General features: G+C 37.8%; 1 protein-coding gene across 5 annotated transcripts in view; it reads right to left on the minus strand.

Annotated features, from left to right (window-relative positions):
* Window positions 1–705: 705 nt before the first annotated feature.
* The window catches only part of NEK5 (NIMA related kinase 5), a 55,965-nt gene continuing 39,788 nt past the window's right edge, over window positions 706–16,882 (minus strand). For 4 of the 5 annotated variants that reach the window (XM_035003471.1, XM_035003470.1, XM_035003473.1 and 1 more), the window contains 4 exons: window positions 15,305–15,493; window positions 14,169–14,306; window positions 9,269–9,374; window positions 706–1,107 (listed from right to left, as the gene is read on the minus strand). In XM_035003471.1, coding sequence (XP_034859362.1) covers window positions 846–1,107; window positions 9,269–9,374; window positions 14,169–14,306; window positions 15,305–15,493 — 695 coding nt within the window. In that variant the 3' untranslated portion in view covers window positions 706–845. Of the gene's footprint in view, window positions 1,108–9,264; window positions 9,375–14,168; window positions 14,307–15,304; window positions 15,494–16,882 lie in introns of all 5 variants that reach the window. The other variant, XM_035003474.1, reaches the window with a different exon arrangement.

The raw sequence follows: 16,882 nt of genomic DNA on the forward strand, positions 1-16,882 counted from the left end.
GAAGTCTAAAGCTAAAATCAAGATGTCAGCAGGACTCTGTTCCTTCTGCAGGCTTCTGGCGAAGTCCATTGTCTGGCCTTTCCCAGCTTCTAGAGGCTGCCTGCATTCCTTGGCTTGTGGCCCCTTCCTCCGTCTTCAAAGCCAGTAGCCCCAGGCTGAGCCCCTCTCACACTGACATTTTCTGGGTCCTCTCTTCTGCCTCTCTCTTCCCCTGTTAAACAGCCCTGTAATTACATCAGGTCCACCTGGATAATCAAAAAAAACCTTCCCTATTTGAAGGTCAGCTGATTAGCAGCCTTAATTTCACCTGCAACCTTAATTCCCCTTCGCCATGTAACAATATATTCACATTGTTGGGTGTATTGTGGGGGGAGGGTGGCAGGAAGAGAGATACATTACTCTGTCTGCCTATCACATATATTGTCCGAAAGATTTCTTGATAGAAATTTTAAAGTAAAATATTAATTTCTACACTCAAATTGGTCAGTCTCAAGGTCTAAATTGGTATAAAAATTAATAAATCCCTGGGATTGCTAGAAAACTCTTACAAGGGCGCCTGGGTGGCTCAGTTGGTTAAGCGACTGCCTTCGGCTCAGGTCATGATCCTGGAGTCCTGGGATCGAGTCCCACATCGGGGGTCCCTGCTCAGCAGGGAGTCTGCTTCTCCCTCTGACCCTCCCCCCTCTCATTCTCTCTCTATCTCAGTCTCTCTCTCAAATAAATAAATAAAATCTTAAAAAAAAAAAATAGAAAACTCTTACAAAATGAATGTTTATGACTTGTGCCCAGATACTACAGTTAATAGATACTGACTTACCACTTATGAAAAAGTACAATAATCACACTTATATATTTTGATGGGTTGTTGATGTTTCTCGGTTTTCATCAGCAATGCATACTTTGTCATTAGCTCGAATAGAAATATTCTCTAAACCTTCATTTAATTCTGCATATTTCTGGGTGCCTATCCCCTGTCCTCTGAACTTTTCAGCACCCTTAGTGAAACCAGGAGCCTCTTCTCTTTTTTCTTCCTCTTTGGAAGTAGCAAGTTCTTCCAGGGATTCTACTACTTCGTTTCTCAACTCATCTTCAGATTCTTCAAAATTCCTGGAAATAAGAGGTAAAAATCAACTTTATGATATCAAAACAATGAAAAATAGATATGAAAAGTAGTTTCCCTTCTCACTTAAGCAATTTAATAGTTGCATTTTCACCCAGGTAATGAATTATTTATTATATCAGCCTGGCTTTCCAGACTGATTAAAAAAAAAAAAAAGCCATTATTGGGATAATCAGTATTCTGTTTACTTGGACCTGTGTTCAACAACCTTTATGATATTTATTAATACCCATCTACTCTTAAAAGGAGAGGAAGAGAGAAGAGGAAAAAAAGAATAAAACAGCTGCCAAAAAGTGAGCCCTTATCATACACCAGTGACTGCCCTGACACACTTTACACATAACTATATTTCATCTAATACAACACTCTGAGGTAGACATTCTCACCATCAATTTATAAAGAAGCTGAGGCTCAGAGAGGTTAATAAAACTTGCCCAAGGTCTCACAGATACTGATTAGTAGGACTAGGAATTGAAATTGTATCTAATTGTATCTAAGACCTCAACATGGATATTCTTAGAAGGGAAGAAGGCAGGAGACCAAGAAAACCATCTCAATGATCCGTAATATTTACATGGCAGGTAAAGAGGCTGAGGAAGATCTGGTAAGAGCCAAGAAAGTGTTCATCATGGACGCCAAGAAGGCAGAGAATTTCCAGATAGGGAGCAGCCAAATAAGAGGAAGACAGAAATGACAGTTGGACCTGGCAATTTCAAGGTAATAGATGACCTCTGCAAGAACATTTCAGCATGCTATGTGACAGGAACCATCATACAGGAGATCGAGAAAGCAGTAGGAAGTAAACTAGCAGTGTCAAGGAGCTTAAACTCCTTTGAGGGGAGCCTGGATCTGAAAGGACAGTGTTAACTTGAGAAGATGAGGGCAATGATTTTTTGGTGTTTCTCAAGAAGGGACAGATTTCGGCATGTGTATATGCTGAGAGAAAATAGCTAATAGACGTTAAAACTATAGGAGAAGGACAGTAATAGGAACACATTCTCTGAGAAAGGCTGGGATTCAGAGTACCTGTGCCAGGATGTGCTTTCAGCAGAAAGGGAGATGGTTTTTTGTCTGAGAAGGAAGATGGGGAAAGAGAAGACAATGAGGACTCATGTGGATAGAGAGAAGTTATGGAACTAGACAAAACCATTCCACTTACAAACCACATACTATCTCTGTGAAGGAGGCATGGTCACAAGAGTGAGGTGGATGGGGGTGAGTATGCAGGGTAGAGGGTTTGGAAGGAAGCAAACCAAGCATAGGATTGCCAGATACCACAGAGGACCTCACTAAAATTGGAGATCATAAATTTGGGGTGGACCAGCAATTAGAGCTCCCAATTTGTTAAGCTATCATTCCTGAGGTATGTGCTTACACGAGATCATCCCTTTGTCTTCATTCCTCTGTAGTTTAAAGTATGATGTGTCTAGGTGTGAATTTATTTTCATCGTTCCTACTTGGTTATTGTTTTACTTCCGAGATGGCACAATTTATGGCTTTCAATGATTATAAAAAGTTCACAGCTATAATTACTTTGAATATTGCTTTTCTCCGATTCTCGGAACTCCTTGTAAATGTATGTTGGACCTTCATGACTCTTAACTCCTCTTTCACATTTAATATCATTTTTTACTTCAGGTCTACTTGCAGTTATTAATTCCCTCAATAATTGTACCTATTCTGTTTTTAAACTGTCATTTGATTTCTATTAGTAGATTTTTTTCACTTTTTTAAGTTCTATTTGGTTAATTACCAGATCTTCCTGCTCCTTTCTGATAGATCTGCTTTTTTCTTTTGTTTCCATTCTTTACTTTGATTAAATAATTTTAAATGTACAATTTAAATTATTATATAAATATTAAATATTCATAGGATAATTGTATTATCTGAAGTTCTTTATGGTCTAATTCAGCTATTTGTTGTGCTTGCTATCTCTCATAGTGGATTCTATTTTTAGTTGTGAACTCATGTTCAGCAGTGCCTTAGTGAGAAAATTCAGTGTAGCCTGGATTGAGGTTATATCCCTCCAGGGGTTTCATATTTATTTCTTCTAGAGATCCCAGAGTATTATGATTTCTTACTATCAATTTTAATGTTGATTTATCAATATACATGTTTCCAGACCATCCAAGTGTTGTAAATTCTAAACCCAAGTGAAGGCAAATCTATGGTTATAAATTTCTCAGGAAGAATTCTTCTCCTAGAGATTGGGCCAAAACAGACAAAACATATTACTCAGATTTTTTTCTAGATCACCCTTGCACTGAAGTGTAACTCTTCAATGGCTCCAGCTAGCAAGAATGGAGGAGAACACACCGAAGAAAGCAAAATCTGATAGATATGCAGGAGGTGCACAGAGACAGAAAGGGAAGGAAGAAAATTTAAAAACAAAACATGAAACTTCTAAAACAAAATGATCCTGTAAACTAAAATTCCAAAACACGTGAATAAATCTGATGATAAGAGAAGGATAGGCAAAAAGAATTTTAAGTTGGACCAGAAACTAAGCCTAGATGGAATTACTTTTATGGAGGATTTTGATAACACTCTTAAAGTAAATATGCTCAAAAAGGTAAATTAAAAAACAGCATCCATTTTAAAATGTCTTCAAATTAGGGGAAATAATTATGCAATACTGAAACAAGAACATATAAAAATATGAACAAATATAAATCTTAGACAGGAGATACATAATCATTTAAATTAAAAACTTAATAGATGATACCCAGATAGGTTTGAAAATAGTATTCAAGAATTCACCTAGAATGGAACAAAGAGATGAATAAAAAATATGAAAGTACAATTAGTTGTTATTGGGGACAGATTGAGAAGCTCCAAAACATATCTATTTGGAGGACCAAAATGGACAGAATAAGAAAAGCAACACTTGGAAAAATAATGTGTAAAAATTTTCCAGAACTAAAGACAGTTATGGGTTCTCAGAAGAAAGTGAGCCAAGCAGGATAAAAGAGAAGTCTAGACCCAGACATACATACAACAGTGAAACATAAGAAAATAAAGATAAAAAGAACATTATGGATGTGCTGGGGAGAAAGTTAGCATATCTATAGAGGGAAAACAGCATTTTTCTCATCAACAGTAATAAAGATCAGGAGAAAAATCATTGTCAAAATTGTATACCCAACTAAATTACAATTAAAACAATAAAACAATTTTGGATATGCAAACAATAAGAGTGTTTACCAGCCACTGACCTATCTTAAAGAATTATTAGAGGATGTACAACAGCAAGAAAACTGAAACCAGAGGAAAAGCATAGACTAGGAAAAAACTATAGCAAGTTCAGAAAATGGTAAACCACAATAGCAAATTAAGTTTGAGAATATATATATATAATTATATATAATATATATATAATAATGTTTTTTATTATTTTTTTAAAGTTAAAATTGGATTACATGATTTGATGTCTCAGACTTATATATTATATATATTATATTACTTATATACTATATATATACTATATATACTAATAAGTATATTACTTATATACTATATACACTATATATATTATATATACTATATATAGTATATACATATAGTATATATATACACTAATATATATACTATATATTATATATACTTATATATACTTATATACTTATATAGACTTATAGACTTATATATATATAAAATAATACATATTTTTTATTATTTTTTTAAAGTTAAAATTGGATTACATGATTTGATGTCTCAGATTTAGAATGTTCCAAACCTTAAAAAAAGGTATAGGGGCAGGGTGGTCAGTAAAGAACAATGATCATTGTTAAGCTGTATGATGGATGCATGAGGGTTTGTTGTGCTGTGCTCTCTACTTTTACTATGTTTGAAGTTTTCCACAATAAAAAATGTTTTTAAAGTAAAATTATGACTCTAGATAACAATATCAGGATGGAAGGGTTTTAGTGGTTAGATGTGTTTGTCATATTTGGGAGGAAAAAAAAGAACACTGAACAACTTCTGAATTTGTTAGAACAATCCATAGGAAGTACATAAAAACAAACTATTAAAAGAATAGAAATATAATCTGTATCTTCAAAACTAGTAGTGAGAAGACTAGAGTAATACAGAAACGTTTGTTAATGTAACAAAAGGTTAGAAAAGAAGAGGGGAAGGAAATGACAAATGAAAGCAAACAGAGAATACAAAATCAAGCTAAAACATAAAGCCCAAATATGTCATTAATTTTAATGACTTTTATTATACTAAACTAATTAGGAGGCAGAGGTTATTATAGGACAAGAAGCATATCAACCAGCTACATGCATTTTATAAGAAACATATTATAATGAAACTACACAGAAATGATGAAAATAGGGCGCCTGGGTGGCTCAGTTGGTTGGGCGACTGCCTTCGGCTCAGGTCATGATCCTGGAGTCCCGGGATCGAGTCCCGCATCGGGCTCCCTGCTCGGCGGGGAGTCTGCTTCTCCCTCTCCCGCTCCCCCCTCTTGTGCTCTCTCTCTCTCTCTCACTCTCTCTCTCAAATAAATAAATAAAATCTTTAAAAAAAAAAAAAGAAATGATGAAAATAAAACAAATACATATCAGCAAAATACTAAAAAATAAAATAACTGAAAAGTTGGAATAGCAATGTCAGTATCCCAACAAAAAAGAATTTAAGGCAAACAGCTTTAAAGGGACAAAAATTACAATACATAATGTAAAAAGGGAGAGATACTCTACCAAACTGATATAACAATCAATAATTAGAACATGGCTTCTACTTATTTCAAGTACATCAAAAGGAAATAGAAATATAAGAAGAAATAATCACAGCCACAAACACAGTTGAAGATCTTAATGTACTTCCATCCAGAAGTGATAAAGGGGAAAAAAAAGCTATAGAGCAGTTTAACGAAAAAATGTTTTAAGCTTGATAATTATATAGAACATACATATCCCCAGAATAGTAAGAATATGCATATTTTCAAGTACATGTGTAAAAATCATGAAATTGACACTGTACTGAATAGCAAAGGGAGTCCCAATAAACTTTTTTAAATCACTAAAATTCAGATGATAGTCTCTGTCCAAAGTGCAAGTAAATTGGAATTTCCAATTTTAGAAGGTGAGTAAAAAATGCATTAGTCAGAAACTTCAAATTTTGACTCATACCATTAAGAAAATGAATAAGAAAACCCAGACAGTGAGAAAATATTGACAAAATAGAGATATCTAACAAAGAACTGGTAGCAAGGATATATAAATAATGCCTATGACTCAAAAACTACCAAGACACCACACACACCCATTAGATTGGCTAAACTTTTTTAAATTGACCATACCAAGTGTTGGTAAATATGTAGAGCAACTAGAACACTTAGGCACTGTTCATGGGGATATAAAATGGCACAACCACTTTGGGAAATAGCTTGGCAGTTTTTTTAAAAGCTAAACATTCACCTGCCACACAACTCAGTCATTCTACTCCTATGGTTTTACTCATGAGAAATGAAATTTATGTCCACACAAAGACATGTACATGAATATTCATAGCAGCTTTATTTATAATAGCCAAAAACTAGAAACAATCCAAACATCAATCAATAGGTGAATATGTAAATAAACTGTGGTATATCTATATAAGGAATACTACATAGCAATAAAAAGGAATGACCTATCGATATATAGGACAATGTGGATGAATGTCAAAATTATTATCAAACAATAGGGTTTCCAGGGAGCTTAAGGGTGTTGTCCCTCAGAATCTAAGCAAAAGCTCAAGACAGAGAAGCACTTGTCTAAAAAAGATTTGTGGATCTGGTTTTTGTCTAATAAAGTGAATCCCAGTAAGATTTGCAGAGACCTACAAGATTTTCGAAAGAAATATATATGCAGAAACATAGCCAGCTTGGACCAAAAGGGACATGGACAATCCCAATTGAAAAGAGACTACTGGACTCCAAAATTCTACTGGCAGGAAGCAGCCTGAGAAAATTCTCTCCTCCCTTCCTTCCTTCCCTCCTTTATCCTAGAATCAACCTAGGCAGGTTGATTCTAATGTTCATATGGAAAAATAAACAAGCAAGACTAGATAGAAAAATACTGAAAAAGGAAAGCATTTAAGGGAACTAGCCCTCCAAAATAATAATTCATATTATAAACAATATGTTTATAATACAGTAATTACCCTAAAACGAATAAGAATTGGATGCAAGTACATATAAAAATGTAGCATATCATAGAAATGGCATTTCAAATGGGTAGCAAAAATGAAGATTTTCAGTAAATGGTGTTGGAATAAGTAAGGAGTTATTTGGAAAAAAGTAAAGTTGAAGTCACACTTTGCATTTTAATATGAGTGCAATTCAAGAGGAATAAATTATTTAACTAAATAAAAATTAAATCATAAAAGTACTAAAAAAAAATCCTGACATCATTTCTTATAATCGGTAAACCTAACTAGATAAAAATGAGAAATTTCGGGGCGCCTGGGTGGCTCAGTTGGTTAAGCGTCTGCCTTCAGCTCAGGTCATGATCCTGGAGTCCCGGGATCGAGTCCCGGGATCGAGTCCCGCATCAGGCTCCCTGCTCAGCGAGGAGCCTGCTTCTCCCTCTGACCCTCCCCCACTCATGTACTCTCTCTCTCTCTCTCATTCTCGCTCTCTCAAAAATAAATGAATAAATCTTTAAAAAAAAATGAGAAATTTCTACATGGCACAAGCCACTATAAATAAAATCAAAAGGCAAACAAAAAACTGGGGAAAATATTCTAGAGTCATATTATAGATAAAAGATCAATTTCCCTAAAATGCAAAAGGTTCCCCAAATCAATACAATGTTAGTAGCCTAATTTTTTAAATGGCTAAGGCTATGAATAAATTGTCCCCAATGAGGAAATAAAGATGGTTCTTGAGCATATGGAAAGACAACCTTATTCAAAAAAGAAATGCTAATTAAAACTAACCTGAGACATCATTTTGAACCAATCAATTGTGCAACGATCCATGTCTGGTAACACACTAAGCAAGAAAATGTGCAAGAAGACAGGCACTTCCATACTCGGTCAATGGAAGCGTTCATAGGTGTAACCTCTGTGAAGGATAACTTGACAATATCCAGTTACAAATGTAAAAACTCTTTGACCTAATACTTGGCTTTCCTGGGAATTTAAACTGCGTGTATACTACTATTTGTATATTATGATAGGTATTCAGGCTACAGTGGTAAGTGATAAAAGGAAGTTGCAGGATAGCATGTATGCTATGAAACTGTTTCTATAAAAAAAGAAAAAGAATACACACATACACAAGATCTACATATTGGCTTACAGTTTAATGGAATTCCTCAGGAGAAGTGTGCATAAGAGGCATATTCGACTGGTTGACTCTGGGAAGGGGAATTGTGTGGCTGAGGTAAAGAGATAGCAAGAAGACTATGAAAAGAGGGTAACTTCTGAATTTGAAGCCATATGAGTATATGACCTATTTAAAAAGTAAATTATAAAATTTTTAAAATTCAAAGGACTCCAAATTTTAGAACTAATAAAAGACTTCAGTCAGGTTACAGGATACAACATCAATAGTGTTCTATATGCTAGTAGTTGCCAAGTTGAAATACAATAAAAGAAAAACAACCCCATCAATAATGACAATAACAACAACAACCAAGTTAAGTGGTACCTCTATTGTGAATAAAATTACAAAAATGCTGAAGGATATTTTAAAAGACATAAAGAGAAACAGAGCTATACTATATTCATGGATGTTCAGATTTATGATCATAAAGATGGCAAATCCTATAAATTAATCAACAAATGTAATGTCATTCTCAAAATCCTAACAAAGTTTTTCATGACCCTTTACAAGAAAATGCAAAGATGTATGTGGTAAGTAAAGGGCAACAACAGCTAAGAAAAAGATACGGAGGCTAGAAGCAGGTATGGGACTAGCCCTACCAGATACCAAAAGATATGGTAAAGGCACAGTAATTTAGGACAGCATATCACTCATGCAGAGATAGGAAACAATGCCATTGGGAAAGAAAAGAGAGCCCAGAAACAAACCCTTGTGTGAGTAAAACTTGGTCTCCTCAGCTAGGTCTAAGACTATTGTCCATATCTCAGCAACAGCATTTTAACTCTCTACCAGTGCTCCATTCAAGTATCTGGATAGGACCTACTTACGTATCATCATCGTCAGATCTTGGTTGTTCCTCATCTACTTCAATGCCAGAGGCCATTTCCATATTCCCCTCATCTTCTTTAGGAAGCCATTGTTCTAATGTCCCCACTGTTAAAGAAATAACAGAGAGATTAAAGCCTCCCAGCCTATACACATGATGAGGGGTATATACCCCAAATCCTGTACTGGACATCAACCATGAAGGTAAAGCCTGTGAATTGTTTCCATTAAAACAGAGAATATGTCTGGTTTTTTCCTACATAACTTCAACCTTGGTGTAGTCAAGAGCGATGTTGAGACAGATTTTCTTAAAATCTCAAAAACTAAAAGAGTTCACAAAAGAATTAATAATGCTGGCTTCTGAAGTTGGCTTTAAAACTATGTCTACATAGTCTATGTCTAGCCTACTTTTGACTCCCACTGTGGGAATTTTGCTACACATGTCTATATTAGTTAGCTTTTCCAGAATAAACCACCACATAGCTTAGTGGTTTAAAACAGTAACCATTTATTGAGGTCACTATTCTGCCATTAGGCAGTTTGGGCTGGGCTTAGCTGGCTGGCTCTTCCTGTCTCGGTTGGACCCAGTCATGCACGTGCAGTCACTTGCCAGGCCAGCTGGAGGCTGGCTGGCCTACTGTGGCCTCTCTTGGGATGGCTTGTCTCTATTGTCCACGTGGTCTCTCATAGCAGGGCCAGCTGGAGCTAGTTGAGAGAGAAACAGGTTTCCAAAAAAAAAAAAAAAAAAAAAAGCAAAAGCTCCTTAAATACTCAGATTTGGCACACCACTGCTTCAATTCCATCCTCCTCATGCACACAAATCACAAAGGCCAGTTGAGATTCAAGGGGAGGGGAAAAAAACATTTAATGGTGGAGGAGCTGCGAAGTCTGGAGGAGCTGCGAAGTCATAGTGCAAAGGGCAGGGATACAGGGAAGAGTGAAGGACTATACTCATTTTGGTAACCTACCAGAATCTGCCTTGCCCACATGTACTCTGCAACCATCTGGTTCCTAGGGGGCTAAACTGTGTTTCATGTTAGTCTCCAGGAAAAAAAATCCCTACCCTCTGCTAACAAGTGGGATCAGAAATGGGAACTTGGGCGCCTGGGTGGCTCAGTTGGTTAAGCAACTGCCTTCGGCTCAGGTCATGATCCTGGAGTCCCTGGATCGAGTCCCGCATCGGGCTCCCTGCTCGGCAGGGAGCCTGTTTCTGCCTCTGACCCTCCCCCCTCTCATGTGCTCTCTCTCTCTCATTCTCTCTGTCTCAAATAAACAAAAAATAAATAAAATCTTAAAAAAAAAAAAAAAGAAATGGGAACTTTTCTCCAAAGATGCAATTAAAAACAAAGTGTGGCTATTTTTTGTTTGTTTTTTGGTAAACTGACTATTCATGCACATACCTACAAGACAAAATTTTACTACGCTGTACTTAAATATTTACCTATTTTTAATCAATATGTGTCATCCCAAATCATAGCCTACATTATCTCCTACAGTGCATTATAAAATAAATGAATTGATTGATATATCTCATCTATGAGGTAGTCTGGCTAATTAATAGCAGCCTGAGTATTCCACTTGGTGTGGGAATCATAGTTTTTGTTTTCTTGTTTTAGGAAGACAATTTTAGGAGGCTTTTATTTTTTTGTTTAACAGGATAGAAGAAAGAATGAATAGCTAACTATAGAAATGTAAATCAGCTGTTATCTGGATGTGCATCTATGATGTTACCAAGGCAACTATGTGGCCTGAAAACTTACACAAGAAAAATGGAGGTTACCTTCCCACCAAGGATCCCCTTGGAGTGGTTAAACTGTAAACAAAATTATTGACCTGAATGAATTATGCACACATTAAAAAAAAATACTTGTCGTTATCTCAAGAGTGTAGCTTTTACTAGTTAAAGTCATTGAAAAGGATTTTACAAAGTCTTGCTATTTTAAACTTAAAGTTAGGATAAATTAAATAGGTAGTTGATAAAGTTTCACTTTTTAATGGAATGCAGGGCTCGAAGCATGAAAGCAATTTATTTTCAAGGAGTTGGAAGTTTAAGCTAAACAGTGATGAAGGACATATGAATAATGCTTAAATGTATGACCATAGCTAATCCTTGAAAGCCTTTATAAACTGTGTCTATTATACTTGCAATCAAAGTTATTAAAACTTACACACACAGGAAGTCTTCATGAAAACTCTACACAGTTGTAAGAATTATTTTTCACATTATAATTTCCCTTACCAACTTGATGGCAATACGAATATTGGTAATCACATGCCTCTGCATAAAGTAATACTAAAAACGTGCTATGGTTTTATGTTCATTCATAAAAACAATGGCCACCTGCTAAGTTCTAGGCACTAGGGAGAGAGAGACGAAACAGGGTGGTAATCAAGACAAAGCTCTCATAAGCTTACAGTCTAGTGGGGAAGAAAGATAATAAGAATCAGAAATTAAAGTGAAGCTTATTTGTATGATCAGAGAATTACAGTGTCTTGTGGGGTATTAAGCAGCAAAGCCAAACCTAGAGGATGCAAGGGAAACATGCTCAGATCTTTCTTAATCATTTAAAATTGAGGCTCCCCATCAGTGGGGACACAGGCAAGAGTCTGAGATCCAGGTTTTTCATAGCAATCACTAAAAATTGAAATAAACTCACTACTGCATCTTTTTATGACATGAATTTAAATGATAAATACAGTGATAAAATGTCCCTATTTCATGCATTTAACAAATATTGGAGCATGAATGAGTTTGAGCGTGAGACTGAATATGAAATTGTCAGAAGCAGCTAACAGAAAAGGCAGGGAGAGAGTAGACAAACTTGAGGACTTCCTAGAATTTTTTGGATTAAAGAGAAGCATATTAATATAGTTACAGGGTCTTCCACTCACTCGTGCAAAAGAACACTTAAGGATCGATGTCATTCCAGACCCATTTACAAAGCCCCGTCGGGTAGTACAGGGAAAAGCAGGGAGAGAAGAGTACCTGCCCTTCACCACCTCACCACCCACCATGACACATAGTGACAGAAATGGGAGGAGGCTTGTCAGAGGGAAATCTTGCAGGAGCAATTATCCTGGCAAAAGGAGGCAGGCATTCTAATCCGAGGGAGGGCTATCTGCTGGTGGAGAAATGCTAGCAAGCCTGGCATTGCGATGGGCCACACCAATCTTCAAGGTGCTCAGAGTCTGCAGAGAGACTGATTTTATCCTGAGGGTAAGAGGGCATCTTTTGCAGGATTTTAAGCTGAAAAGAGATTTGGTCCATTTTAGGAGGATTATCTGGCAGGGGTACAAAGGGTAGAGCTAAAGTAAGAAAAGATGACCAGGGACAGGAAGTCAAGAGGCCAACCACAGTTAGAGGCGGAGCTCAGCTGGGGCGGAGGGGTGTCAGCACCAGGGCAGGCTGTAAAAGAAAACATCCGCACTCTGCTTTGAACGCACCTGTGGAGGCAAATTCCTATTTCCAATCTCACTTGACAGATAAGTTGCTCATATATGCCCAATGTAAAGCCATCCATGTAAAAATACAGCAAGCTCATGAATGAGTTAATCTGGCATGACAGACCAAATGAAGAGTTTTCTATGACTCTCTCCAAGAATCACAGGGACAAACGCAAGAAGAAACATCATAGCCACCAAGTATGTCCCCACCTCAGTGTCTTGATAACCTGGCCTGGGATCCCAGCCCTTGGCTTCCGGACCAAGCACAGTCAGCCCAAAGCTTCCTCCTTACTGCCTCCAGCCCCATCCTTAGGGACAAGGCTTTCATCCCAGGACAGAAGGGAAAGGAGTAAAGACAATACACTGCTTTTTGTAATTTGAAGGTACTGGAAAGAGAGTCTGAAGGGCAGTTTCTACCTTTCTCCCTCTCTCTCCTCTTAACTTTTCAGCAACAGCGTGATAACTGATAGAATTCATAAGACCGAAGGGTTTCAAAGGACTTCGTATGCTCAGGGACTCTGGCCCCCTCTCCTGCTCCTAGATTTCAGTCCAACCGGTTTTCTTACTGTCTGCCACAGGCCTGTGTATCTGCAAGTCCTCCCCACCCAATACATTCATCCTTCTGGACATTCTTGGAAGACGCAACTTTCACAAAGATTTCACGATTGTGAAGTTTAGGCTTCACAGGCTGGCAGACTCACTCTGGGGCAATCGTCAGGCACTTCTGTTACATTATCCTCAGGGTGGGACATATTTTTGAATTGTTCCTTTACTTTGTAAGTACTTATCAGCCTCCGTTACACCTAGGTTGTATCTCTGCCTCCTTGTCGCCTCAATCTCGCGTTCCTGAAACACGGGTCTCTAAGCGCGCCCCTCTGCAGCTGCTCCTTTTCTGTCCCTGCCTGCCTACGGCAACCTTCCTTGTAGCAGGGCACACCTGCACCTTCCGAAGACCAACTCCCCCTGTGACGTGAGTTCCCTCAAACTTTTGAAAAGGATGGCTGGCTTCCCATAAAGTAAACACAAGCATCATCTTGCTAAAAGTCAGAGACAAAAAAAAAAAAAACAAAACCCTCCCCCAGACCAAGAAACTCTACGATGATGTGTTTTCATTGCCTATGGAATAGTAATTTGAGTCTGTCGAAGAGCTGTCAGAAATATACCGTCAGGTAGAGCTAAGTAGTACCTGCTTACCTTCTACAAAGCCACTTGCCCTACTTATTTTCATCAGTTGTCAACCGATCCCATTAAAGAAAATTACCCCACTCTTCCGGGAAGCTCGAGGCTTGTTAGTGGCATCTGGAACAGGCTTGGACAAAGCGAATCAGCTTCCGAAGAGGCTCAGCCCTTTCCAGTTCTCTCTCCAGGCTGAAGGTATTTTTATCCCTTTCCGCATTTACAAGTCTCTGACAAAATTCCTCAGGGGACTGGTTATGTTCTTACAAATAAACTGCATACCCAATTCGCCTTCGTGGGCAGAAAACGAGCTACTTGTTAGACGTGCTGCAGCCAAAGCGCTCATTAAAGCTCCTGGCACTTCGTGCTGCCACCGTCTCCTATTTTCTGGAATGCCTTCGGTCACCGTCCCTTGGCCACCTGAGGAGGAGACTGTGTTACTGAAAATAAAAATACTTCATCTGACTTCTTATAAAATCACAAAACGTGAGAACCTCGGAGGTAACCTAATCCCACCCCTCGTGTTACCAGCAAGAAAACGGAGATAAAGTTTAGTGACTTATGTCACATGGCTAATGGGTATGAGAGTGACTTGCTTTGTAAACACTTCAGTATGTTAAATTTTCTATTCTACTTGCTTATTTGAAATTGGTCTTATTGTCTCATTGGCTTATGGTGGATTAAATTGTTATGTTTGCAAGCCCCTTCTTGCAAGTTTGGGGGCTTCAGTGTTTCATAATGGTATAAACGTAAGTCAGTCCACACACTTATAAATGGCAGTGATTTACTTACATATTTCAATTTATAAAATGGGTATACATTTTAGCTCTCCCCCAGCCCCATGTTATCAAGAGAAACATAGGAAATAAGTAATAAAAATCCTCACCACCTGTAAAAATAACACCCAGATGTTGCTGTGAACTTCTCTTGTGCAAAGACTATGCTGGAAGCTCAAATGTAAATGGAGGAATTTGGGTTGGAAATATCATCATATTCTTAACACTCTTAACATTTAAAATAGCACACTGGCTTACAAAGCAACTTTGTATGTGTTTTTGCACTGCTAACTCTAAACCTTATGGGATAGTTATTATCTTAATTCAGATTTTATTCATGGAAAAAACCAACCCCTCCAAGGAATTCCAAGGAAGTGACTGGGCTAACATGGAAGGCAAGTCAAGCCAACTGCCCTTCTTTAGACAATCTCCTTCAACCACAAGGAAAGTGGGATTCTAGATCTTTCCTCCTTTATATTCTCATACCTGGAGTGGTCAGTTGTCTAGGATACTTAGCAGGCAAGTTTCTCAGGAGGTGAGGGAGATACCAAAACATTATCTTGGAAAGATATTTGATACCAAATCTATGGGGATTGTACTGAAAAGAGAACTATGGCGTCAGGGTGAGCGCGAGGAACACACCTGCATCTGAGGCCTTGTCTCCCTGTGCTGGCAACTCAAACCGAATGAGTGTGGAGTCACCCTCGGGCACAGTGGTGCAGGTAGAGGTGATGTCACCTGCTGTCATCATCTCTAGCACAGTCTGAGGAGCTAGCGCATCCCACTGTCTCCTGCTCTCTGCAGCAGCCTCAGTGTCTGGAATGAGCAACTCTGGGTACGAGAAAATAACTCATTAATTTAAAAGCAGTCAAAGTGCATCTCATTGCACCAAACAGTTCTTAGGAAATGTGGAGGTAGTCCATCTGTGGGTACCCTCAAAAACAGAGAAATTACCACCTCATTCGAATATTGATTGTTATGGACTGAATGCTTGTGTCCAACCTCCCCCCAGATTCCTATGTTGAAACCTACAGCCCAACGTGCTGATATTGGGAGGTGGTGGGGGTCTTTGGGGGGTGATGAGGTCATGAGGGTGGAGCCCTGGGGAATGGGCTTAGTGCTCTTATAAAAGAGACCCCACAGAGTTCCTCACCCTTTCTGCTAAGTGAGGATGTAACAAAAACATGGCAGTGGGCCCTCACCAGACACCAAATCTGTTCAGCACTATGATCTTGGACTCTCCAGCTTCCAGAACTGTGAGAAATAAATGTTTGTTGTTTTTAAGCCACAGAGTTAATGGCATTTTGTTATAGTGGACCAAACGGACTAAGACTAGATCATAACTTGCAAGACTGAAATTATAAACAGGCTTAAACATTGGTTTTTATTATTAACATTTGAGTGACTAGGTAATATATCTAAATGTAAACAAATATTAGTGACAAGAATGGACACATTCTTTGAGGCACCTCTGAGCATTTTACTTCAGTCAGTTTCCATAGAAATGCAATCAATTGTTATCTTTTTTTTAAGATTTATTTATTTATTTGAGAGACAGAGTGAGAGTGGGGTGGGGGGGAGTGTTGGGGTGTGGTAGAGGGAGAGGGAGAGAGAAACCCAAACAGACTCTACGCTGAGCACAGGGCTGGATCTCACGACCCTGAGGTAAGACCTGAGCCAGGAAACTAAGAGTCGGCCACTCAACTGACTGTGCCCCCGAGGCACCCCCAGTTCTGTCATCTTAACTTGGAAAAGCTTTTTCTTTTTCATTATTACAATGTTTCATTATAGGAAATATGAAAATCAGGTAAGTAGAGGAAAATAAAAATCACCCATAATCTCACCATCTAGAGACTATTAAAATTTCAAAAATTTCCCCTTGAATATAGTGTCTTTGTTTTGAAACAAAAATGGGCCTCACACCATGCATAACTTTCATAACTTGCTCTTTTCAAAGAGCAACATTATCATACCCAGTTTATTAGGCACTGTTCTATACAACCATTGTAAAGCAAATACAGTATTCTGTGACACAAACGTATTACAATTTAATTCTTTATGGTGGGACGTTTAGTTTGCTAGCAATTTTTCACTATTATAAATAATACTATAATGAAATCATTGCAGCTAAATGTTTATGGACATTCATGATTATTCACCCTAGATAAACTATTGAAGGTGACAATTCTAGGAGCTAGTATTATTTGCTTCATCAAAGCT

Source organism: Mirounga leonina, unplaced genomic scaffold (assembly GCF_011800145.1).
Source record: "Mirounga leonina isolate KUSES-001 unplaced genomic scaffold, KU_Mleo_1.0 Mir_127, whole genome shotgun sequence".
In the NCBI taxonomy this organism is placed as follows: domain Eukaryota; kingdom Metazoa; phylum Chordata; class Mammalia; order Carnivora; family Phocidae; genus Mirounga; species Mirounga leonina.